This window comes from Phlebotomus papatasi, chromosome 2 (genome assembly GCF_024763615.1).
Source record: "Phlebotomus papatasi isolate M1 chromosome 2, Ppap_2.1, whole genome shotgun sequence".
In the NCBI taxonomy this organism is placed as follows: Eukaryota; Metazoa; Arthropoda; class Insecta; order Diptera; family Psychodidae; genus Phlebotomus; species Phlebotomus papatasi.
The window spans coordinates 103,493,942-103,520,021 of NC_077223.1; the positions used below are offsets into that span (position 1 = coordinate 103,493,942).

Genomic DNA, 26,080 nt, shown 5'->3' on the forward strand with positions numbered 1-26,080 from the left:
ATTGAAAACAAAAAAAAAACTAAGTCAAAACACAAATTGTGTGCAAAGAAAACAGCACATTTCTTCCTTTGCGTGTGTTTCTAATTAAATTACGACAAACAAAAAATACAGTATAAAATATAAGCGTGTGAAAATTTGAGGGGCACACCGTGATATAACAGCCCAAATCTTGTCATTAGTCCTTTCTCATCATTTTTTTTTCACTCTGTGACTTTTTTTTCTCTCACAGACTCTTCTCTGCAGTCAATTGTATTAACTGCAACACCTAGAATGGAGAAAACTTCACGAAAAGACGTGAGGTTTTTGCTTGAAGTCCACATAACCTCAAAGTAACATAACCAACATAACCTATAGAAAAGATTTTTCAATTGTTATAACCTTGTCAACATTCCCATTTTAAATTTCTCTGTTCAATTAAGAAAGACTCTCAAAGACCCCAGTCTTATTCAGTAAAAAGTTGATTTGAAATTGTGAGGTTATGGCTAACCTAACCTAAAATAAGAAACGCAACTTCTCATTCTTCAAGGTTATGATTGTTTTCTGAAATACAATTCTCACTATTATTTCAGCCATTTAATGTTGTTGAATGAGATGTTTCATGCCGATTGCATTACACTCTTCTAAGTTTTATTTTTTTTTAGGTTAGTTTCTTAACTTTTTTCTCTTTCCGCTTTCCCAAAATTATACACTAATTACGTGGAGCCTTATTTCCGGTTTTACAATGCTGCTCTTTCGTCTTAAAAATTGCATTCACTTTTAGTGTCACCCCATTTCCTCCCCTAAATCGTGGAGAAAAACTTAACCTCAAAAAATGTGTGAAGTAAATCGTTCCTGGGGGTAAATTCACTAATTTTCGTAAGTTGGCCATCAGCGACACTCACGAAAAAAATCGACCACTTTGTTCTCCGAATTATTTTTGAGTTTCTCAGGTTTCGCAATGCAATTCTTGGGCTTCTCGGGTTTCGCGATGCAATTTTTGGGTTTCTCGGGTTTCGAGATGCAATTTTTGGGTTTCTCGGGTTTCGCAACCCGAGGAGCTTTTTGAAGTACAGTCGAGTTCCTCAAATTTGAACTCCTCAAATTTGAACGACGGTTGAGTTCAAAATGTAAAATTGAGGTTATGTGAAGAAAGTTTTGCATGGAGTCTGAATTAGAACCATTTATCTCTGGTTTTTCTTCAATAATTTCGTATTATATTAACTTCCACAACAAATTCCATTTATTTCACAATAAATGACATTGATATATTCTCTAAAGTTATTTATTTTAATTTAGGGAAGTGCATTTCACATGAATTCCGTTACGTTTTTGAAAATATTGTTCAAATTTGAGGAGTGAGAAATGTCATCTATACCCCCAAATGTTCAAATTTGAGGAACTCTACTGTATATCGCTTGCACTTCTTAACGTAAATTTTGACAAAATGCTCCGTCATAACGATTTTTCAGGTTAGGGTTAACATAACCTCAAATTCTCATTCTACATTCCTACAAAATAAGAATATAGTGACTTGCGATTTTCAGTCTTGACGATAAACCAAAAATAGGTCTGATGGTCTCTATACACTGTCAGGCATTTTCTTTAGGAGCATTTTGAAGTTATATCTTTTGCACTTGCGCACGTAAATTTTGACAAAATGCTCCGTTTTGATAAAAATTTCTCACAATGTGTACTTCTGTGTAATTCTTACATTTGTCGCATTTGGATGTTCCTTAAATGGCCAAATGGTGGTTTAGTTTGGTTTTTGAGGTTAGGTACAACATAACCTCAAATTCCCAAGTAATATTCCAATTAAATAAGAATACTGTGGCTAATGGTGTTCACAGTCTTGAAGATAAGCTTAAAATTGGCCAGATGGTGTCACTGTCAGGAACTTTCTTTAGCAGCATTTTGAAGTAAATCCCTTGCGCTAGTGCACGAATGTAAATTTTGACAAAATGCTCCATTTTGATGAAAATGTCTTACAATGTGTAAAGGTCCGAATACAACATTTCAGCGTAACCCTTACGCTTTTGTCGTAATTCGTCGTACCGCAAATAGTCAAATAAATCAGAATCGCTTTAGTTTTTGAGGTTAGGATCAACATAACCTCAAATTCCCAAGTAATATACCTGTCAAATAAGTCTTGGTTGTCAAAATGTTGACGGTAAGCTTAAAATTGGCAAGATAGTCTACACTGTACTCTACTACTACTGTACTCTACTCTACACTGTAGAGCATTTTCTTCAAAACGGAGCATTTTGAAGTAAACCCCTTACACTTAAATTTTGACAAAATTCTCCGTTTTGATGAAAATTTTTCACAATGTGAATAGGTCATTTTGCAATTTTTTTCTGTATAATTCTTACGCTTTTCTCGCATTTACGCTGTTATCGAGTTTTACTCCTCTCAAAAGTAGGTTAACGAGAAGAAGTTGCTTTATAGGTTATGTCACTTTGAGGTTATATCCCAACAAAACCTCATTTTCCTTTCCATCAAACAAAAATTCCTCTCCATACAAACCACCCATTTCTCTATTTTAGAATAAAAACTACGTAAAAAGAAGCAAAGAAATAATTTATACACATTCCTTCATATTCATTCGTCTAACAGTGTTGTTGGTGAACAAAACAAAAATTATTAAATCTCATTGTTAAATAAAGCGCATCGAGCCAATTTTACTTCACACTTCAGAAAGACCCAAAAATTCTTTCTGTTATTAAATTCAAGAAAAAAAAAACATTATAATTAATTTCTCTGTCTTCCTTATTAGTTCATTGTCAATAAAAATTGCTTTGCAATTGAATTGTGATAACGAAAAATATTTCCATTAGAAAAAAAATGCACTAACATTTTCTTGCAATTTAATCTTCACGTTATTTCATCTGTCTTAAAGATGTTATTTTTTTTTAAATTATAACTTAATATTCAATCTCTAATATATTTCTCATCATTCTTCTCCTTTATACTCTCTCGAGAGTTTATCTGTTTTAATTTCAACAAGATATCACTCACAGAGGCACATTTTTTTTAGATGATAAATTTATAAATAACACACTACACATTTTACTTTCTTCGTTTCAATTCACAAATTGAAGAAACAATGGAGATAAAAATAATAATTTAAAAAGAAACGCCGAAAAAAATCCAACTCCACACGCAATTGCTAGTTATTAATAAATAATTGAAAAAAAAATACATTAAGGTTCATAAAATAGAAACATAATAACGAAATTGAACAATAAAAAATCACTATTGAGTATTAATTCCCATCTATCAACCATTCATTAATTGTTTTTCTTTCTCGCTCTATCCGTTTTATCTCCTTGTCTAAATGGTTATTTAATTTACTGTAGATTAACTTTAATATAAAATTAATAAATTGGTTTTCCTCCTAAAGATGTGTAATTGATGTTTTTTTTTAAAGAAAATTCCTACATTTGTCAATTGATTATTTTGTTTTTTTCTCATTTTTTTCTTCCTAAAATAAACACAAAATTTTCCCTTATTTTAACACCCTAACAATTTTTTGAGCTTTCCGGAAGGCGCTCAAATTTTCAACGAATTTTTTCAAAATAATTCTCCTTTAAACTTTTTAGTTTTTTTTATATCAGTTCTTGTATCGTGCTTTTGCAAAGAAAACTTTTTCCATCGTACGCACAGTGTCAAAAGTTTTCCAATAAAAATGGTGTTTTATGAAAAAAAAAGGGATTTAGTAAAATAAAGAAATATTTCGTCTAGCTCACACAATAAACTATCATTTTCACATTTATCTTTCTCTTTCTCACTTTCTGTCTTTTGTCTCTGTTTTTGGGGGAAAAATGTGTTTTGTCTTAAAAATTTGAATTGGTATACTTAAGTTTTTTTTGTTGTTGTTGCTGAAAATCCTCTCTAATGGGGCGAAGATGCCTCCCCAGGATGTGACCAGAGCATTTCATCATCCTCCAAGTCAGACTTGAGGCGCTTCTCCATCTCCAAGATGCCATTGGCCACCCCCAGTTCATCTTCTTCCGTGGGGGTCTCCTCCTTTGGCACCTCCCAGAGGATCTTGGAATTGTCAGAGCCATTGTTGGTAGACCACAGCAGAGATGTAGTCGTTGGAGGCACTGATGTTGACACAGATGATGCTTTTGGCTGCAAAATTCATGTGCAAGACAGAGAAAATTTTTGGATACATTTCAAAGACAATAAACAATGTCTCAGGATGAATATTCACAAAGCAGAATACTGCATTCTACACTGAGAGAAATCCGAAAAAGTTAAAACAACATTCCGGAAATGTTAATTTTACCCTGCAGTATTGATCCAAAATCGGTGTAAATATTACCCTTTTTAGGTGTATTGGGTGTTAAAATTACCCTTTTCATGTTAATTTTACCCTTAAAAAGGTGTAATATTAACATTAAAAATTGTTAATATATTTTTACACCTAAAAAGTGTTAAAGTTATGAGGAAAAAAAGTTAATCGGACCCTCTTTTTTTCATCAGTGTATATAATCATATTCATATTAAAGGGGTGGCAAAGTGTCCCATACTTTGCCAAATGCTCGAACTCGTGACTTATACGGGTTTCACATCTAAGGTCGGCTTCAGACCTGAGGTTTAGCCCAGTTCCCGAAAGTCTCAAATTTCAAAATAGCAATAAATATTTATTTTTCAGAATTAACTGGATCATTTGACCATAACGTCCAATACTAAGTCATATTTTGCCAAAAAATATCTTGACTGATAAGGAATTAGAGAACTTAAGCCATACAAGGTAAAAACTTTTGGACACTGTCCAAAATATTGGAACAAGTTTTCCTTGGAACAAATTTATTTTGGAATCAATTTGTACCTAGAGAAGATATTTGTTTATTTCAAAAAGTTTTCTTTACAGTTTTGTTACGAAATATAGTTAAAATTTTGTTATAGTTTTCTTTTGGAACCGTTTTGATACGGTCGAATGTCAACAAATTTGAGTTGGTTTCGTTTTATACAATTTTGTTCCTGAAAGTTGGAATAAAATTTGTTGCACTCGGCTGTTTTTTTCCACTATCAGGAACAAATTGGTACATTTTTTTAAACAATATTATTCCTACATCTATAACATATTTGTTCCAAAAATTTTCGGTGTCTGTGGACGAGGTAATTTTTGGAACAAAATTGTTACTCATATGGGGAATCTTTTTGTTCCCATTGTCGGGAACAAATTCGTGTAAGTGATTTCGTCTTACAGTTAAGGTATATACTTCAGTCGAGATGGATTTCGGTGGGGAAAGTTCATAAGGAACATCAAATAAGAATCAACTTAAGAGTGTTTTATACAGAAGCGTAATCTGCAATTAAAAAAGTGAAACATGTTACACGAAAATTGCCATAGATTTGTGGGCGTCCTCCTCGCTTCGATGACGCGAGTGACTGAGTGTGAGAGAAGGGATAGGGTAAATTAAACTAATTCAAAACCTGCTCCAAATGGAAATTTTTCGCTACTTGTGCTAGAAAAATGTTCAAGAGAAAGATTTATCCTTTTCATTTTTCATTGGAATAGCACCATAATTCTCTGAGTTTTTCTACCACAATTTTGCTTATTTTTTGAGTTTTGGAATAATTTGCTAAAGAAAATCGCACTTTCATTATTTTACCTCTGAAAATTGAGAGAGAGATTATTAGTAATGCTTCAAGAATTAATGGGGAAGAACACCTCAACTCAAAACTTTTCCTAAAAATCTTTCAGAAGGCATTTACAGATAACTTTGGAAGTTTGAACTGTAAACTTTGATAATCTAACAATGATGCAGTAATTATGCAATTCTAGAGTTAATTTGGAAATTATTTAATTGAGTTTGCAAGTTGTTTTGTCCGGGATTCTTCCAACTATACCCTATATACTTTAATCGCGAAAAAACTTACTAAAAACACTTGAGAAATTAAGAAGAAAATGATACTTTTCTCAGCTTCATTTAACTTTGCAAGGATACAAGCAAAAAATTCTCCACAGAAAAGAATTTTTTGACGAAATTATAACAAAACCATCGAGCTTTAACTTTTAGAACAACTATAAAATCTATTATTCAGTTGAGAAAGCATGATTTTATATAGCAAAAAGGCTACATGAATTTTAAATTAATCGCTACTTATCTAACCGACTGAAACAGAGAAAATTCAGGAATAATTTATGATTCTATTATCCCTCTAATGCTACTTGTCGGTCTCCTTGCATTAGTGATTTCTGCGGGGACTTCGTTTTTTTTTTTTTAAGAAAATAGATAGTAAGAAGATTAACCATCAGTGAGACTTTTTGAAATTAGAGTTTTAACTCTTTAATCTGTTTTGGGACTCTGAGTACCCAAAGCAGCATATGAATATTTTGTGAAAATCAATGTTTTCTTTTATTAGTCAGAACTGATAAAATTCCGATTCTTGTGGATGATTACAAACTATAAGGATGTCCAAATGTAAGATATTTTTTGCAGGAGCCCAATTGATTCCTGAGCTTAGATATTTTTGATAAAAAAAATGTGAAATTGGATTGCAGCATATGTTGCGGTCCAGAAAGAGTTAAAATTGCTAAATTTTATTATTAAATATTGTTAAATTTAGGATTTTGAGACCATCGGGAACTGGGCTAAACCTCTAGTCTGAGGACCGCTCTATGGTAGCTGGGATTCTTTACAGGTGACCTCGGAATGCGTGAAACCCGGAGTGCTTGCAACTCGGAATATGTGAAAATTCAATTGTCAATTGAAAAAGTCGATAATGCAGAAACACTTAAGAACAGACATTTCATAAAAAAGCCAGTGATAAGCCTAGATCAGCTTATAGAGGTGCGATTCATTTATTGCAAATTTGGATTGTGGCAAACTCGAACGATATTTATACGTTGTTGAAAATATTTCTTCCTCCTAATCAAGAATCAATTTCAAAAACTTGTAACTTGCGAAATAATGAAATAAGCTTTCCTGCGTCTAAACAATCCTTGTGCTGCTCGCTTTTTTTTAAATTGATTTCAAACTTAATCATGTGTTAATAAATATATTTATATTGTATAGTCTTTTTACTGCTCGAACTCAAAAAGAGAGCAGTTATATAATCGACTTTTTTCAACTTGTTACTGTTCTGGAGCTTAAACGGTAAGAGATATCGACTTCCAGTCTTCGATGACCCCTCCTCAAATGACATTATCTCGTACCCAACTTCTTTATTTTCCCCCTCCCCTTTCATACGCCCCCTGCCCCCAAAAATAGGTCAAAAATAAGGTTTTTCCAATTTTGCAAAAAAATGGCCCAAGCTTTTTCAATGATTTTTGGACATGCTTTAGAGCTAGTCCAGGCCAACATTTCGCCCAAACATACCTATGACCGGAAAATTCGACATTTTAAATTATTAAAGGTCAAAGGTCAACCACTTTGGAAGGCTTATTTTTCAACCGATTTGGATAAATTTGGATTTTTTTGGAAAGGTATTGCAATTTCTAACGCGGCTCCATCTATCTTCATCGGTAATGAACGGGTTAAGTACCGATTTTTGAATAATTTTTCATCCTCAATAATTAAAATTCCCTAAAAATGTTTTTTCGGCTTTTCTCAAAATTGGTCCAGTCTTTTTCAATGATTTTCGGGTATGTTTTAGAGGTAGTCCAGGCCAACATTTCGTCCAAACCAGGGCAGAGCATTCTCAAACATTTTCCGCGCAAAAATGTGGTATATTTTTTCTTAAGTAGTTTTTTAGTTTTGATATAAAAACAAATGCAATCATTTTAAAACTTTTACCAAATGAAAGAGTATCTAATGTTATGTTAATAGCACAAAATTTATAATAATTGCACGAGGATAATAGTTTCTAAAACCTTTATGAAAAAGACGTAAAATTCGCAATTTTTTGGATTTTTCTGAAAAATCTTCTATCTGAAACACCAGTAAAATTTTAAGTTCAATAAAAAAATATTCTCTATATAATGCTATAAAAGATATTAAAAAAAAAACAAAAATTGTAATTGGACTCACCTTGAGGCTGAGTGAAAGGTCAAAAGGAGGCAAATCATTGGCTGCCTGAAGTCGACATTCCGCCAATTGCTTCTCAATATGATTCATCTCCAGTTCCTTCTCCTTCTTGAAGTCTGCCCCATCGAGATGCCCTGCATACGATCCACTATTGATCCACTGAACTGTTGTCAATGCATTCCCAGTTGGACCACTGAATGGCGTCCTGGGCAGTCCAGCGGCAATATCACTGAACAAATGATGTCCCCCTGACGAGGAATTGGCCTGAGATTTTGTGGACATGCGCGAAATTGGACCAAATTTGCTCGACGGTTGTGCCTCAAATGGCACATATTCGTCATCCGTGAGCAGAGAATCGGATCGTACGAAGGGATCTCTTACAGCTGCTTCGATGTGATAGGAAGGATTGTTGGCACTAGATGCACTACTACTGCTACTCCAGTAGATGTCATCCTTGAGATTGTGATGAGGATACAATCCAGTTCCATTGACACCTCCTCCTCCTCCTCCTCCTCCAACCGTTGGCATATGTGACGTCACAGCCGGATGATGATGATGATGCGGAGACTTCTGAACACTATTTCCCGGCGGCACTTGAGGCGGATAGTCCTTTAGCATTTCCGGTGGTCTCCTCGGGGGTTCCATGGCCTGATTGGCGGCCATTGTGTTGCGATTCATCATTGCAGCCGGCGGATAATTGTTATTGACATAATTCTGTCCGCTCATGTACATCGAATTGGGGCTCATTTTCATGACATTCGGCGGTGGTCCACCGCCGCCAGGAGGATTCGGTGGCCCCAGGACTCGATGCTGCGGCGTCTGTGGATGCGATTTTGGTGCATACGGACCACCTGGTTGCTGTTCCCAGAACATTCCCTGCCTCATTACCTCCAACCGATCTCCACCCTTTCCCACAAAATCATGCGGCGAGAACTGCATCTGCTGCGGACTGTGCGGAGGCGGAGCCCCATGCGGCATTCCCGGATACATCTCTGGCCCTGAGAAAGGCGGCTGCGGAGGTGGTGCAGGAGGTTGATTGGGATAAACAGGTGGCGGAGGAGGATTTGACGGGGAAATCTGTGAATAGTTCCCATGAGGCAGCGACTGAGCCGAAACCGGACGATTCAGGAAGCCCCTATTCATTCCCTGTGGACCCGCAGCGCCTCCCTGATGCCCCTGCGGAGGCGGTGGCATCGGCGGAGGACAGCTCATGCTGCCAAAGTGATGATGGTCATAGGGCATTCGGGTCATAGACATTGGAGCTGACATTACATTCCCTGGCATTGGATTGGGTATGGGACTGGTAATGACACCCGGATGATGCATCACATTGTTCATCTTGTCCACAAATGGTGGTTGTCCCCCAATCAAATTTGCAGCCGCCTGTGCCTTGGATCCGGCAAATCTCATTGGGGACACCACATCATCTGGCCCCATGTACGGATGCCCAACATGACCCATCCCATCTCCCATATACTCCATTTGATCCTTTATTGTCGTCGTTGGGGTTTTGGCGTTGATCTTTCGTGTCTTAGCACGATATCTAAAAAAAAGTCAGACAGACAATCTTGATGATGATTTTCTTTTACATTTTTTTTTCGTACAGAAAATCCCTCAAGAGAATTATCGAAAGAAATTTTTGTTGATAAAATCTGTGTCTATTAAAAAACAGAGTTGAACGTTTTTGTTGAAAATAGATAAAGATTGTTTTAGTACAATTTTCACATTTCATTTTCACATCACACAACATTAAATTTTTACTGGTATACAGCAAAGTAGAATTAAACCTGTTTTGTCAAAAAATAACTTTAGGCCACGCCCCTTTTAGAACTAGTAAAATACGAGGGTTAAAAGTAAGATGAATTTTTATAATGAAAATAAATATAAAATTAATAAATAAAATAAAAATAAAATTAATCGTTCTAACTCACTTGAAATGTTAACAATGGTATTTAGAGAGTGTTCAAGATGAACATGCACGTTCATACAAATAATTTTCAAATTAGGATTTTTTAATCTTTGAGGGATAATAATGGGTTTTAATTCATATCGAACTACTTTTGAATAGTTAAATCGCTGGGATATTCATCATAAGTCCTCACATCCTAAAAAGGATACGAATAATTCAGCACAAAAGTTGGACAGTTTTGGCTTCACCAAGACTTTTCAAGGGTTTTCGTTACCCCTACTTTTTAAGTCAATGACTTATTCTTAAAGGATTTAAGGACTATTACACTATTTTTAGATACTTTTACTACTAGGAATGTCCTGTCATTTCAATTAGAGACGAATAGTTTAACTAATATACGGATTTTAGTTTTGGTTAAATCGAGTCATTTTACGAAGTATACAAATTTGCACTTTAACGGCAAATATTGAAGAAACTAGGATGCTAAACGATCCTAAACTTTTCCCATCCTATTTTCTATATCCTTTACTCTATCTGATATCAATTTGCTACCATTCTAACAAGTAGTTTTTATGATATTAGAGATTGAAAATTGTCAAATTCTTATTGAAATTAGGTCATTATGCTTAGTGCTAATGACACCCGTTCATTCACTTCTTGATCAGCATTTTTTGTCAGCAAAATAAAGAATGTGCAATTTTGCAATGACGCATTATATGGGTTCACAGAGTTCACCTTAGTAATTAAGTGGGGTAAAAATGATTTTGTATAAATAGGGTTAATTTTTGTTAAATAAATCAGATTGCGATAGAGATCCCTGAGTTTGACTTCCAGCAGCACGAGAGTGCTAGTTCCAGAGAAATCGTATCTCCCTTTTGGCCCAAGACCACCGGCATCCTATTGCCTAAGGATTACCAGCGGCCAATTGGCTCCCTACTGCCAGGAAACAGCGGCTTCTCTTCAAGAAGCCTTAAGACCTAGGGCAGGCTTTGAGAATATTTCTGGAGGAATTTTTCCCTAGATGCATTCATTTGCCGGACTGCAAGGTTGGAAATTTATTTCTAACCTTGGTTAAACTCTCTCGAGGCACCCCCGGGGGTAGCCTACACAAGGAGGCATTACTGCCTTAAGCCCGTTGGCTCGAAAGAGCCGTTACTAGAGGCCGTGAAAACAGCCGAGAGTCAGTCCAAATAGTGGAAGAATTCCCCAGGAAGTTCTCACCAGAGCAAGGGAATAATCTGACGGGATTCGGATTATTCTCTTCCTCTAGCTTCGGCTTTTCAGCTGTTTGGAGCCGAAACACTCTTTTTATTATTTAACTGATCAACTCGAGTATTACTTTCTAATGCTCATTTTTATTTTTGTGTTCACCATTATTTTATTTTACGTTGATAATTTTTAATTTTTTGGTGAACAATTTTTGATTTTTTTTAAATCATTTCGAATAATTCTACTGATCATTTTTAATTTTATACTGACCAATTTTTATTTGCTAACCTGGTTTTCTATTTTACTTGAAATTTTTAATTTTTTTTCTTAACCACTTTTAATTTTAACCTTTTACTACACAAATTGAATATTTTTACTGCTCATTCTTAATTTTTTATTTGACTACTCGTTTTTAATTTATTTGCTCACCAATTTTCAATTTTTTTCCTGATCATGTTCAATTTTTTACTGATCATATATATTTTTTTAATTTTTACTACCCCTTTTAATTTCTTACTGCCTTTTATTTTAACTTTTTGCTGTCTTATTTAATTATGTAATGACCATTTTTATTCATTTTTTTCTGACCATTTCGAATTTTTTGCTAAGCAGATTTTTATTTTCTACTGCTCGTTTATGCAATGCCGAAGAGAAATCGTATGATAATACGTTGAAATATAACAGAATTTAATTACAATGCCTTGAAAATCATTTTTATTGAAAAAGCCGGCGCAATTTAGCTTTTCCGCCGCCGAAAATGTTTCGACTCACACCACTCAAATTGACAGCAAAATGTCGTTAGAAACAGAATTCAAATACCAGAAGACAGAGACAAATGATATCGTGTTGTCACTCTCTATTTATGTAGTGAGCACACCTTCTTAGTTTTTTACACCATGGGTCGTGTCCTAAAATTATTAATGGGCGGAGCCTATTTGAGAATTCCTTCCTGTTTAATATAGAATTCAACATTGCAATAAGGCATAAGGTAAAATGAGGTAATTTGGAACCATTTACAATTTGGGACATTTGAGATTTTCTTATTGTTTCAGATGAGCAAAGAGAATACAAAGACCGCAAAATAGAAGAAAAATATAATCAAGAAGAAAAGAAACAGCTTTTCTTGCTTTTGAATCTCTGAAACAGTGAGAAAATCTCAAATGTGCCAAATTATAAATGGTTCCAAATTACCTCATTTTACCCTATATTAAAATTTTTTTTTTAAAATCCTCATCTTTAATCTAGAAAAGAAAATCTTTCAACTCTGAAGTAGATGTTCCCAGTGTGAAATCGATCCGATTGTGATTAATTCAAAAACAGACACATCAACCAAATAATTCAGACGCCACAAGAGAGGAGACACCCTACATACACAGAAAATTACCCAAGTGAAAAAGGGGAAAAATGTGTTACTTACTTTTCTAGTTCCTCCTCGGAGTGGGCAAAAGTACAATTTGTGCCTCTTGGGCACGTTCCACGTTGCGTGAGATCTCTGCACATGCTGATCTTGTATTTGGTATTGTGAGTTGAATGTGTCGTTTCCTGCAACTTCCGATTGCCATAGTGCTGGACAAATTCCACGAGTCCCACCACCACCTGACGCACAGCCTCTAGGGCCTCAGCCACCTCCTTCCACGTTGGCACTGTACCCTCGGCTGTGGGATCAATGGCAGCCAGACTCTTGAGATGTGTCCTCAGCCCAGACAAATTGGCCGGATCACCGGTTCGTTGAAGTGCCAGCACCAGCTCCTGCACAGATTGTGCAAAAGATTGAGGAGTTTGCAATTTATCTATGATACTCTGCATGTGAGATTTGTGAGCAGTATCCCCGTACAGAAGAGCTGACCATTGATCCGGAGCTATTCTTAGGCCAGCTTCTGTGGCTATTTGAACAATTTGAGCATCATGCTCTCGCCTCAGGGCTTCATACGTCCGAAATTCCTCCTTCAGTTGCATCAACGATGAATCTCCATCGCGTTTGGACACTTTGAAGCAACTAGCCCGGTAGAGTAGCTGCACAACATGCCCAATGCTCGTCTTGGACGCCTGAGGAAATTGTGGCTCCAATCTCTGTACCACAAACATCACCAAAACCTTTCTGGACAGTGCCGAACCATCCTCCAGGGCTAGCAAAATTAGTTTGAGAACTTCTTCCTGCATTGCCGGACCAAGGAATTGACATCCTCTAGCCCTTACAGCAGCCCAGAGATTTGCACTGAGTTGCTGGGGATTCTGATGTTGCAGTATCAATTCCGTCACCGTACGTTCTCCCAGTGATCTTGCTGCCCTCAATGCCCTCGATCTACCCTCATCCTCGATCAACTGACAATTGACCAGTGTCACGAGTTTTCGTTGCATGGGGCGCGAGAGCAAATTTGTTGGGCTACCTCCCGTGGAGAATGGCTTAAGATACAATGCCAACTCCTCAATACACTTCTTTGCCACATTGTAGCATGCCAAGTCATCTGGCTTGAGGCACTGCACACTCGGTGACGTCACATCACTCTCACTTATCAACTGTGGTGCATTGCTCACGAGTTGCAGAAGAGCATAATTTATTGGTAAGTTGTCTAAATCCGTTGTTATTGTTGTCTGGAAAAATCAGCATTACGATTGCATTTTAAAGAAAGAAAAAAAAACCATGAATAATTTGTTTTAGCTTAAGGTAAATGAGATTCTTTTGGTCAGCCCGTCTTTGGAATTTTTCCACAAAAAATGTTTTAATGCTGCTTTTACTACTTTTAATATGCATAAAAAAATATCACCTAATGGTTTGCGACTTAGATAAAATCTCCCTGCCATCTGTTATAATTCCTCCAGATGTGTCTCGGCTAAAATTGAAAGCCCTATAGAATTTTCCATTCTATTACAAAATGTTTCAAAATTGTTGGAAGGAGTTTTTGTTGAAATTTCTCGTCTATTTAAAAAAATAATAAAACAATTCACAGCGCCATTTAGAGAGCATCTAAACGGGGGGATTTTATTTCGAAACCGCCATTTTGACACAAAAATCCCCCATAGAGCTTTAGACCGGTGCATTTTTGCCTATCTTTTGGCGCTTAAAGTCTCCCTCTTCCAAAGCTCCATTTGTTTATGTTCGAATATTTTGACATTTCAAGCGATTTTAAATAATTTTTTTTTGTTTTTCTTGAGATGTTTTTCTCGTGAACTATTTTTAAAGTTATCAAAAGTCGAAAAGCAGATGAAATCTCACCTAATAGGGACACGGTATCGATCAATCTTCTGAATGTATCGTTTAATCTTTATTAGAATATGGTCGAATTGTTAAATAGACATACTTAAATAGAAATAAAAAAATAAATAGTCGAAATAGTTAAATAGAATAAAGTTGATTTAAAGAAAAATAAAAACTTAGGCGTCTTCTATACGGGGGGATTTCGAAATGCACCCCACTGTGCTATGCACCGGTGAGTCTCGGGAAATCTCCCCTAGTGGTTCATGTTTGAGATAAATTTTCTCCACCCTCTGTTATAAATTCTCCAAGTGTGCTCTAACTAAAATAGATAGTCTGGAAGACTTTCTATTTTATTTCGAAACGTTTCAAACGTCAATTACACAATGTTTTACAATCAAAGAATTTGTTAAAGAATGGTAAAGTTAAGGGGAGAGGAGATGGGGTACGCATCCTCTATATCAAAACCGTCCTACCGCGGGATTTTATGCCAATATTGTTGCTAAATGAAGAAAATATCCTAAGTTTTTATTTTTCTATAAATCAACTTTATTCTATTTAACTATTTCGACTATTTCTTTATTTCTATTTAAGGATGTCTATTTAACAATCGACCATATTCTAATAAGATTAAACGATACATTCAGAAGAGTGATCGATACCGTGTCCCTGTTTCACCTGCTTTTCGACTTTTGATAACTTTGAAAATAGTTCACGAGAAAAAAACATCTCTTGAAAACAAAAAAAAAATATTTGAAATCGCTTGGAATGTGAGAATATTCGAACATAAACAAATTGAGCTTTGGAAGAGGGAGATTTTAAGCGCCGAAAGATAGGCAAAAATGCACCGGTCTAAAGCTAAATGGGGGACTTTTGTGTTAAAATGGCGGTTTCGAAATAAAATCCCCCCGTTTAGATGCTCCCTTAGGGTATTTTCTTAATTTAGCAACAATATTGGCATAAAATCCTGCGGTAGGACGGCTTTGATGTAGAGGATGGTTGCCCCATCTCATCTTCCTTATAAAGTGTTCGTCACTAGACATAAATATTAACTTTACCACTCTTAAACAAGTTCTTTGATTGTAAAACACTGTGTGTGATTGACGTTCGAAACGTTTCGAAATAAAATAGAAAGTCTTCCAGACTATCTATTTTAGTTAGAGCACACTTGGGGAATTTATAACAGAGGGTGGAGAAAATTTATCTCAGGAATGAACCATTAGGGGAGATTTCCCGAGACTCACCGGTGCATAGCACAGTGGGGTGCATTTCGAAATCCCCCCGTATAGAAGACACCTTCTAGTCTTTTTCCTGATAGTGCCTTAAGAGTTCAGTAAATGTCAATAAAACAAATTAAAATTACAGTAGACTCGCGCTCAACAAACTCTATATTAATCAAATTAGATCGACTTCAGCTAAAAGCGGAAAGGGGGAAGTGGGACACTTATGAATTGGAGTACCTTTGAAATTGAACCGTTTTCCAATTTTTAAAGGAAAACCTAATCATGATGTATTTCAACTTTACAAATGACTTATGAAGCTTAATATCATAGAAAGGACCACTTTCATTTAAAAAATTTTGGAGAATCCATACGGTTTGTATGGTAGTCAGAAAAAATCACTGAACTTGAACATCATTTTTGTGTGCGAAAGTTCAAAGCCTCCCCCTACTCAAGAATCTGCGGTGTATGCTAGTCGACTGCTCTCGGCCACTAAAAAGCTGACAGGTGCGAGTGAGAGTTTCAAAAATTTGCCTTTAGGTGGATTTTCGAAAAGGTTTGGCTTGGCTTTGAAGTGGGTTTGTTTCTTCGAAAGGTTATTATTGAACAGAACCAGTGAAAACTAGACCCCTTTTGCCTATTTCACTAACGAAATTATCGAATTCATAAATGGAGAATTAATATTTAAAAAAAGTAGAAAACTAGCTTTTCCATGGAAATCTGCGGTGGGTTCATGTGTGGAATTCTTGAGTTATCAGGAAAATTTAACAAAATCGAAATTCATATCCCCTTCTTTTGCACAAGTTTTGCATAGGGCAAGTGTGCCAAATTTCGGCCAGTTTGCAATCTAGGTCACATTTTTTGTTGTCCGAATATCCATGAATTTTTAGTTTTTCCATACTCTAGAGATTATGCAATGCAAAAAATAACAAAATATGTCGCTTGGACAAACGAAATGATTTGAAAAAGACATTGGAAGACTTCCGGAAGGGCAAGGAACTATGTGAATAAAAGTGGCCGGAATAGGCCACCAATGCTATGTCTATATTTTTATTCATTTTAAAATGTATTAAGAATGATTTTCGAGAAAACAAAGACGTAAAAATGTCACAGTGTGTCAGTCAGAAGTGTTTGGCACACTTACCCTGTTTCTGTCACGGTGAGCAAAAAAAACTATTACGATTAAAATCTCTTAGTTTTTTTTGCTCACCGTTTATCGAATTTTCGTTTTATTTCTTCAATTTTCTTATATTATTTTCACATAGTGCCACCGAGTATAAGATAAGGTAATACGGTAATGGAAAATTTCCGTAAGAATTGTAATGAAAATCCGTGAATTAACGAAATACGGTGAGGTTACGGTGATTCTACCCTAGATTGAATTTGTTGTGATGTTTAAAAAAAGAATAAGAGTACGAAAGAATGAGATGGATATATGCAAAGCATGTGAGAAAGAAACGGATTCAAATTTCGACTTAAATTTTCCTGATCTAAAATGTGTGCCGGTGCCATTAGAAAATTTGAATCAAAATATTTTTTTTTAACGAGCCATATACCTAGCTCACAATAACCTTTGTTTTGTAAACACGTCTTTGACATGTCAATGAGAGTGAATGAGATCTAGATCTAGTCATCTCGCTCACTCTCATATAAAATTTTGCAAACACGTTTACAAACAAAAGTTACTGTGCGTTGGGAATTAACCCAGCAACGAAAGAGTTCCCTGTTCGACCTGTCGCGACGGTGGCGGCCTCCCAAATGTTCAGACAGTGGTGGCCATTAAAGAGAACTATTGCTTCAACCGCGTTCGCTTTTTCCCAGCCCGTAAGGATTTACATTGGACCGAACCCTGTTCCGAACGCGTTTGCTAAACGGTGTTCAAACAGGGAACTTTCGTTGCTGGGAATTGTTGGTTATGTTTCCTATAAACATGGTTATTTTGAAGTGTTTTTTTTCGAACAGAGGGACGCGTTTTATAATGAATGTTCTGAACAGGTGGTATAACAAATTCGAAGACCTTTCATATAAGTTATTGTTGATAAAATTGTGCCAATTAGAACCGGAGTTACAATCGTTGTAAGAAAAAAAAATGAATTGGCAAAAATCGTTCTAGGGTTTCTCTTTCAACGTTCCTTCTTCGAAAATATTCAGTCGAATATATTCGTGACCTGGTAGCCGGCATATTATTTTTCAATGCTTCTAATTTTAAAGGGTTAAGGGGAACCGAGTTCGGACTCCCCTCATAGTTTGAGGCGTTTGAGGTTTCTCAGAGACTGCGTTCAGCAGTTATCACAGAGAAGACATTAAGTGCAACAAATAAGAATCTCATCTAAAAATTCATGAGGATTTTTAGAGAGATTCATCAGAGTGAAAGATTTGTGTAATTTTTCTTTCAGTAAATTAGTTCTGCAACGTCAGCTAAACTTTCTCTCCCTTTCTCACTGTTCTTCTTATTTTAAAGTGTTCTTGTTGTAATCCCATATGAATGGCCAATCTCATGCCTTCACAGCACCGAGACAATTTGCTCAAATATATGGCCATTCACTCTCTCAGGTAATTCCTCTTTTTAACTCTGAATCCAAAGAGGCAACAGCAAAATACCCATAAATTTCCCTGAGAAATTGCCAGCAAATCTTCTTCCAATTGCAATCCCACCCAACTATGTTGCAATTCACAATTGCAATAGATTTACTATCACATACATTAAGTCGTTGAGATAAGCACAACGAAACACTGACAACTATCTATCTACATATAATATTAGCTAGTTTTTGTGCAAGAAAGCTTTTAAGGAAAATTGTGCTGAGTTTCAGAAATTTCAATTGAAATGATAATGTTTTATCATACAAAGAGAGCATTGACTTTTAAATATTTCTTTGTATTTCGTATGGCAAGTTTTCGATTTCCAGAAAGGGAATTTAAAAAAAATATATATGATAAAAGATAGAAAAGCAGATGCTTTTTTTTATCTAAAAGAACACTTTGTATACAGTCATAGTGCAATAAATTTGATTCATGGAAAATTCCTCAACATTGAGATTTTGATTTATGAAAATGCATACATTCACTTAAGATTAACATTTTCGTATAATTTTTCAAACATTTCCCTTTGTACTTTTATTATGACATTTGGCATATTGTTTACGTCATTTTCGTGACTTTTAATTTTTGTAGAATATTGGGTTATGTGCAACATAACCAAAAACATTACAAAAAAAAAATTAAAAAACAGTGAAGAAAGCGTGATGAAGAAGTTTAACGTAGTTAAACTTATGTTATTGACTTCAAAATATATCATCATGTTCATTCTTATTATTTAAACTAAAAGTTAATTTTAGAATGTGAGGTTATGTAGGTCATGTTAGGCTTAACCTTAAAAAAAATTCGTAAATGTTTGAAAATTCCTATTGGAGATTTACGAAATGATCGTAAATCGTATATCCCACAAACAAGTTTATAAAACTTTGTACTTTTTTCACAAACATTGTTCGTAACATGATCACTTGACGAACATTTTTTGTACTTTTACAAACATTCACTGGTAAAAATAAAAGGATTCAATTGATCCAAATTTGATTCTTTTGTAAAGAATGGGTCAAATTAACACATTCTATTATGATAAATGTGCATTCAGAGTATGAATTTTGATCCATTCTTTGCAAAAGCATCAAATTTGGATCAATTGAATCCTTTTATTTTTACCAGTGTTCGTTCGTAAATGTTCGTTAAATTTTGTCATTTGTTCGTAAATTTTTGGCAGACAAACAAAAAGTTAAGAAACAATTGACAAAATTTTACGAGAATTTTTTGTGTGTTTACCAACATTTACGAACAAACGTTTGTAAAAGTACTAAAGCAAAGGATCATAATTAGCAAAGAATGGATCAAATTAACACATTCTATTATGTTAAATGTGCATTCAAAGTTTGAATTTTGATCTATCCTTTGCGAAAAGATTAAATATGGATCAATTTGATCCTTTTATTTGTATCAGTGAAATGCTCGACAAATTATTATGTTATGGGTCAGCCACACTTTTTAGATCAGGAAAATTTCATGAAATCGAAATTCGAATCCCTTTCTTTCTCACATGCTTTGCATATGTCTATCTCATTCTCTCGAACTCTTCTTCTTCTTTTAAACATCACGCTAAATTCAATTTAGCTTAATCGAATTTGGTATGCGAAAGAATAAGATAGTCATATGCAAAACATGTGAGAACGAAAGGGATGCGAATTTCGATTTCATGAAATTATCCTGATCTAAAAGGTGTGCCGTAGCCATTACGAACAATGTTTGTGAAAAAAGTACAAACGTATACTATTTTTTCCTATTTTTAAATTGAACCTTATCATGATATAATTTACCTGAACAAACAGATGGAGAAGCTAAATTGCGTTATAATATGGCACAATTCAATTTACAAGCAGGAGAAAAATTCCAATTTCAAAGCTGCTCCAAATTCAAAGGTGCCCCACTCCCCCTATGCATCATAATATTTTTTATAATTTTTTATAATTAATATACCCGCTATTTTTTATTGTTCAATAAAATATTGCATTATAAAACTTCATGTTAAAATCTTAACCAATCAAAAACAGAAATTAATTATAGGAATTAATTTTGAGAATTTGATTAGAAGTTGCTAATTTTCTCCCAAGTTTCTTTTGCAACTAATAAATTTTCTTCACATGCCTGAGCATCCTATATTGGAAGTTGTCCAAAAGCTTGTAGTATCTCTAATGGAATTTCATCGTGCATAAAACCAACTGCAACATTTCTGAATTATATATTTTTGTTTAATTTTCTTTTTTGCCATAAAATCCCCGTCTAAAATTGTCAATACACAAATTATCATGTGCAATAAACACACAAAAATAATCCCCGGACATCATTTAATCACTATCCCTCTACCTCTCACCCATATAGTCAAAATAATAGCAAATAATTTCATAGTCGTACCACCTCTCTATTGATTAAAAGAGATTGCTGTTGTATATTGTCCCAAATGCAAACTACTAAAAAATAAATCATCCGGATGGATTTGGCTTCAGGATATGCCAAAGTTATGAATAATCCAAAAACTATCGCTTCCCCATCGGATTATCCCATTTGTCCAGTACAATAATAAACATTTGTTGTTGGCTTTTTTTTAGCGTGACTCTACCGTATTCCACGCATTCCTCATCAACATATTGAGTACCGCTATAAATTCTTAACAACGCGGAAAGTATACTTTGAGATGGGGGGAGTTTTGTGTAATATAGGGAAAAGCTGGGCTATATGGAATACAAATTGAACAGTTTTTTTTTTAACCGAAAAATTTCACAAATGAGTTTACTTTAGAGATTATCTAGAGAGGTCTTTAATCAAGAAGATACTTCTTAATAATACCGCCTGAAATTGTGAAGTCTTTTTAATCCCTTTTATTTTGATAAATCAATGAAAAATCGCCTTGTTTCCAACCCAATTACATACCTCTATATCCCAAACATTCCCAGCCTCCCCTAGTAGCATCGACGTCACGAGTTCGAGTATTTTGCAAAGCATGGGATGCTGTGTCATCCTTTATTATCTTCAATTTAAATAGATCATTTCTTAGGTCGATTTTTGTGTAAAACTCCAATTCGTGAAAACGATTCTTATTGGATTTTAGAGATTTTAGACAACTAATTTGCAAAAAAGTAACACGAGTTTTTGTAGTGTTTTTTTTATTAACTTTTTCAACTTAGTAATTATCTCAGAATAACATGAAATTAATTTTAGTCTTCCGTATCTACAGAGTCTGAAGCACCACGCTAGACTATACGAATTTAGTAAATTTATTTTGCGCAATTGATTTTGGTTACTTTATTCTAGTTCTTCTATGACGTGGGAATAATAGCTCGACAGAAACTTCGTTTCTATTCTTTGTGGAAAATTATGCAAAATTTTTGCCCGAAATTTCACCCAGAAAATTTTACATAGCGTTGATTTTGGTAATATTTTTCTTCATTCTGCTTTCTCATTTGAATTCTAGGTAACAAATCCTTTTCTTAGACAGTCAAACTATATAAATTAATGGATTTTATATTGAATTTATGTAAATAATTTGAGCACCTTAGTAAAAATATTTAAGGATGATTGGGACACTGGTGTCCCCAAACCAAAAACAATTTTTTTGACTAATTAAAAGATATTTTGTTGTCTAACTAGAGTCTGAAAAATTCATTTTTATTTTTGGGACACCGGTGTCCCATTCGTCCTTAAAGGGTTAAGGACGAAATTGTCAAAAATTGGGGGTTAAAAAATCATTTTTCTGACTTTCTAGAACTAAGTCATCACTCTAGACGACTGTAAGGAATGTTTTATTTGTGAATTATCGGTTATCCGATCATAATTAACACTTTAAGGGTGATTGGGACACCGGTGTCCCAAAAAAATTTCTACGACCTTCTAAATTTATGTTTTGCCTTAAGAAGTTAGAAAAACTGATTTTTCTGCCTTCTCGTCCTTAAAGGGTTAAAGGGCCAATCATTTTTTTTTTCTTTTTACTATGATTATCTTCATATTAAGCTCTAAGGAAGTTCTTACAAAATAAGAACATTCTTTTAAATAATAGGGGAAACAGGGTCTGCCTTTGAATGCATCATTCTTTGAATATTTTAATTTTTTTAATTTCCTAATTTAGCTCGGGTCGGGCACACATTTATTTCTTTCTTTCTTAAAAGTTTCGCATAGGGTGGAATCACCACTTCTCGCCAGTGCCCCACTTCTCGCCACGTATATTGAAATCGCTATTTTTCACGATTTATAAAAGAAATAAGCCGCAAAGTTACTTGTATTTTTATTGCTGCTACGTATAGAGTCGAAAAACACTATTTTTTTTTTTTTGAATTTAAATGTTTGAGCATTTTTTAGAGGAATATTTAAAGCAAGTGCATCGAATCCAATATTTCTTACCAAACATAGTGCCATGAAACTTTTATCGAACAAAATTTAATTTTTGAATAAACAACTTGCCTATTGAACTTTTAATTACATTCGGCGAATACATAAAATTTGTATTTAGTTAGTTGATATTTCATTTTATATAATTTTTATATAAAAATGAGCCATGGCGGAAAGTGGTATTATTATAAAATTGATTCACCACCTGTCGCCATATAGCTTTTCAATAGGCGACACTAGCTTCACTTCATAGATTCTCAGTTGTCAAATTTGCTTTGTTTACTTTTTGCAATAGTGTAATAATTTGATTTCTCAAATAAAAGTGAAGAAAAGTCATTTAATGTGAGTACTAATAAGGTAATCATGAGGAAAAAGAAATGCTGAATGTATTCTTTGCATAATATTGCCCAAAATAATCGAGTTTGAATATTTCCAAGTGGGTGGCGAGAAGTGGTTACAGAACTGGCGAAAAGTGGCGACGAAATGGTTATTTTTGCATTGTTAATAAAAATTTGTTTTTTAGGTACTCCCGCGTTAAATTGTAGGACAATTGTTTTGACGAATCTAGAGTCAATATATCTAACTGTGTTATCACACTTGCACATTAAGATTTTAATATGATTCACATTAATTGTCGCTGGTGAGAGTCCAAATGTGTAATTTGTGTGTTTGAATCATTTTAATATCAAAATTTGATCTATTTGTTGATAAATTATTCATTAAAATTTCCTGATCTAAAAGGTGTGTCAGAGTCATATTGATTCCGGTACATCAGGAAAAGATCATGAAATCGAAATTCACATCCCTTTCTTTCTCACAACTTTTGCATATCGTCAGTTAAATTAGAATTGTCGTAACTTCCTTTTGACAACATTTCAGTTCAGCATTATTTTTCTAAAAAATTAGCCTCGAATGCGATACTTTTGAGTCAAAATATTAAAAGTAGCACTAATAAACTGTAAGTTAACTCGTGAAAATCTTTATAAAATGATTTAAAAGCTGAGATATTGAGATATATGTTCGATGAAACACAATAAGATTTTATCGTAACTTCCTATTCCAATGTATAGAGATCTATGAAGTTACGACAATTGTCAAAAATGCATTATATCAATTTCAATGACTAGTCATAATAAGCGCCTTTATTTGACTAAATTAATCAATTAAACTCTTATTCCTGTCCCTAAAAGCTTTTATTTCATAAAATTTATTTACAAGCCACGCAAACGAGCAAATAAGTTACGGCACATCCTGATTAGAGAAAATTTTGTATGAAAATTTGTCGTAACTTCCCCAAAAATGGAAGTTACGACAAATTCTGATAAATTTTTATTAATTAAATTGTTTAAAATAATTTTTAATGGGCTTATAAAAGTTTCTTTTTCTCAAGTGCGTTTAATCCGTTTAATAAACGAAATTACGCCGATTCTAAACATGTATATTAGGGCGTTTCAACTAGGAAAAATTTTTTTGGCACTATTCTGAGGGTGCTCTACATGATGAGACAAGAAAGTTTTTCTTCTACGACCATATGATCAGACGCTGTTTAGAGGTGGCTGAACGACCCTCTCTGTAGAACAAATTTCTGATTTTACCGGATTTTACACTACAGAGAGAGTCGTTCAGCCACCTCTAAACGACGTCTGATCATATGGTCGTAGAAGAAAAACTTTCTTATGTCATCATGTAGAGCACCCTCAGAATAGTGCCAAAAAATTTTTTTCCTAGTTGAAACACCCTAATGTATATATCCAAAAATCGCAAAAATTATGTTACGACAAATGCTGATTTAACTGACGATATGTCTGTCTCATTCTTTCGCACTCTAAATTCCTTTGAGCTAAATTGAATTTGCCGTGATGTTTAACAGAAGAAGAAGAGTGTGAAATAATGAGATAGACATATACAAAACGTGTGAGAAAGAAAGGGATTTGAATTTCAATATCATGAAATTTTCCTGATCTAAAAGGTGTCCCCAAAGCCATTAAAAAAATCTGTTTTACTATTTTTAAGACTGGAACATTCAAATGCATTTTTTGAATGAATTAAAAAAAAAGCTCACACCGTATGACAACTTTAGTGACCACTTAAGCCCCGCTCTCCCTTATCTGTATTTTTTGCACTATCTGTGGTGATCTTTTGTGGAAAAATCCCTGAGAGAGGTCAAGAATTGAAAAATCAATAAAGGATTTAATTGCATGGTCATCGCCCCCAAATGTGTCAAAAATCTCTAGGGATGCAATTGCAAGGCACAAGATTAGATCATCTTCCCCCAATTTGAGGGAAGAAAATTGTAATTGGGAGAAAATTGTGTCTCTGAGGGCAATTGCTTTTGACCAGAGAGTCAATATATACTTTGCCACATAGACAGTAGCTGTAGTGATGACGTATTTTGGTCTGGAGGGGATTCCGGAAGTGATAAGTCAAAGGGAATTTTTTTTGTTGAGACTTACCTGGTCAAATGGGCACTGTTTCCGATGGAGTGTACCCAGACACGTTCGACAGATTGTGTGGCCACAGCCTAAACTTATTGGAGGACGTAGTTGGGCTGCGAATTCGTGGCAGCAAACTGGACAGGACAGAAATTCTGTCCATTGGGGCGCCTGAATCGGCATTCTGCAACAAGAAAGACAAGATCCATTTGAAGAGCACTATTCACTTGATTTTTTTCTCTTTCCGGGGACACTAGTGGGCTTCCCCGACACTTTTCCCAGCGAGAGCTTTTAGAAGACAAGAAAAAAAGCCCCCAACACTCACACACTGAAGACTTTCCCGAGAGAGCAAAGAATACACAGACTTTTCGTGACGCAAATCGCTTTTTTTTGTTCCTGAGAGACGTCTTGTTTCTTTCTTTTTTTTTTTAAATTTTTCTCACGAGAGAGAAAAACCTTTTATCTAACTGCACGATGATAAATTAAAAATTGACTTGAGACAAGAGGCAGACAAGTTCAAGACTTGTTGGGAACTTCGTCAGGGGACCGATTGCGTGTTGCAAGAGAAATGCGCGGAGAAATTTCATAATATGTCTCAATTGCACATCCAATGGTCTATTTGGCCATTTCCCTGGACCCTCCTGGAACACTCAAATTAACCACTTTTATCCCTGAAAAAATGTGCAACATCACCAGCTTTTGAGAGACTTTTGCCCCCATGAGACCATCTCTTTCTCTCTTCCCCAGCCACTTTCTACCTTTTTTCACTGAGCTCTGCAGCCCGTCCTGGCCAAGGAAATACCTCAACGGATACACCAAAGTCCTCTAGACACCACTCACGATCGCACCAACTGCGGAAAATCACCATTTGCACACAAAAAGAAAACTTTTCTCTCCATTGAACTTTTTCGTCGACGTTGAAATTCCTCCATTTGACATCTTTCCAAGTGCCAACTAGACAGGAAAATTTTCACTTGACCTTTTCACCCTTTCCCCCCTATCCAACCAAAAACTTTTCACCACCACCCACTAGACACTTGTTTGAGGATGCGAATGACCAGGATTTTTCTCACCTTGATATTATTCTCGCGTCACATTTTACACCTTTTTTTCCTACAAAAATTTTTCTAAGCAACAGTGACAGCTGAGTGCCCCTGGCGGCGAACAAACTAACCAATATTCGAAATTCAACCATTATTTTTCGAACATCCCCATTCCCACCAAAA

At 34.9% G+C, this 26,080-nt stretch overlaps 1 protein-coding gene across 2 annotated transcripts; it reads right to left on the reverse strand.

The window, feature by feature from the left end:
* Positions 1-2,539: 2,539 nt before the first annotated feature.
* On the reverse strand, positions 2,540-26,038 carry LOC129800521 (roquin-1). Of its 2 annotated transcripts, none has more exons than XM_055844975.1 (5): positions 25,928-26,038; positions 24,876-25,038; positions 12,497-13,671; positions 7,965-9,504; positions 2,540-4,113 (listed from the first exon to the last, which is right to left on the reverse strand). In XM_055844975.1, the coding sequence occupies exons 2-5, from the start codon at positions 25,035-25,037 to the stop codon at positions 3,871-3,873; spliced, it is 3,120 nt and encodes a 1,039-aa protein (XP_055700950.1). In that variant the 5' UTR covers position 25,038; positions 25,928-26,038; the 3' UTR covers positions 2,540-3,870. The 2 variants fall into 2 exon arrangements, with proteins under 2 accessions (XP_055700950.1, XP_055700949.1); XM_055844974.1 differs by having other exon boundaries at positions 25,613-26,038.
* Positions 26,039-26,080: the final 42 nt, after the last annotated feature.

Bases quoted from the DNA above. Each gene is read 5' to 3' on its own strand.
- LOC129800521 (XM_055844974.1), bottom strand. From the start codon at position 25,722: ATGGTGATTTTCCGCAGTTGGTGCGATCGTGAGTGGTGTCTAGAGGAC. The intron at 13,672-24,875 runs GTAAGTCTCAAC...TGATTTTTCCAG, and splicing joins AACAGTGCCCATTTGACCAG to ACAACAATAACAACGGATTT. The intron at 4,114-7,964 runs GTGAGTCCAATT...TGAATTTTGCAG, and splicing joins ACCTTTCACTCAGCCTCAAG to CCAAAAGCATCATCTGTGTC.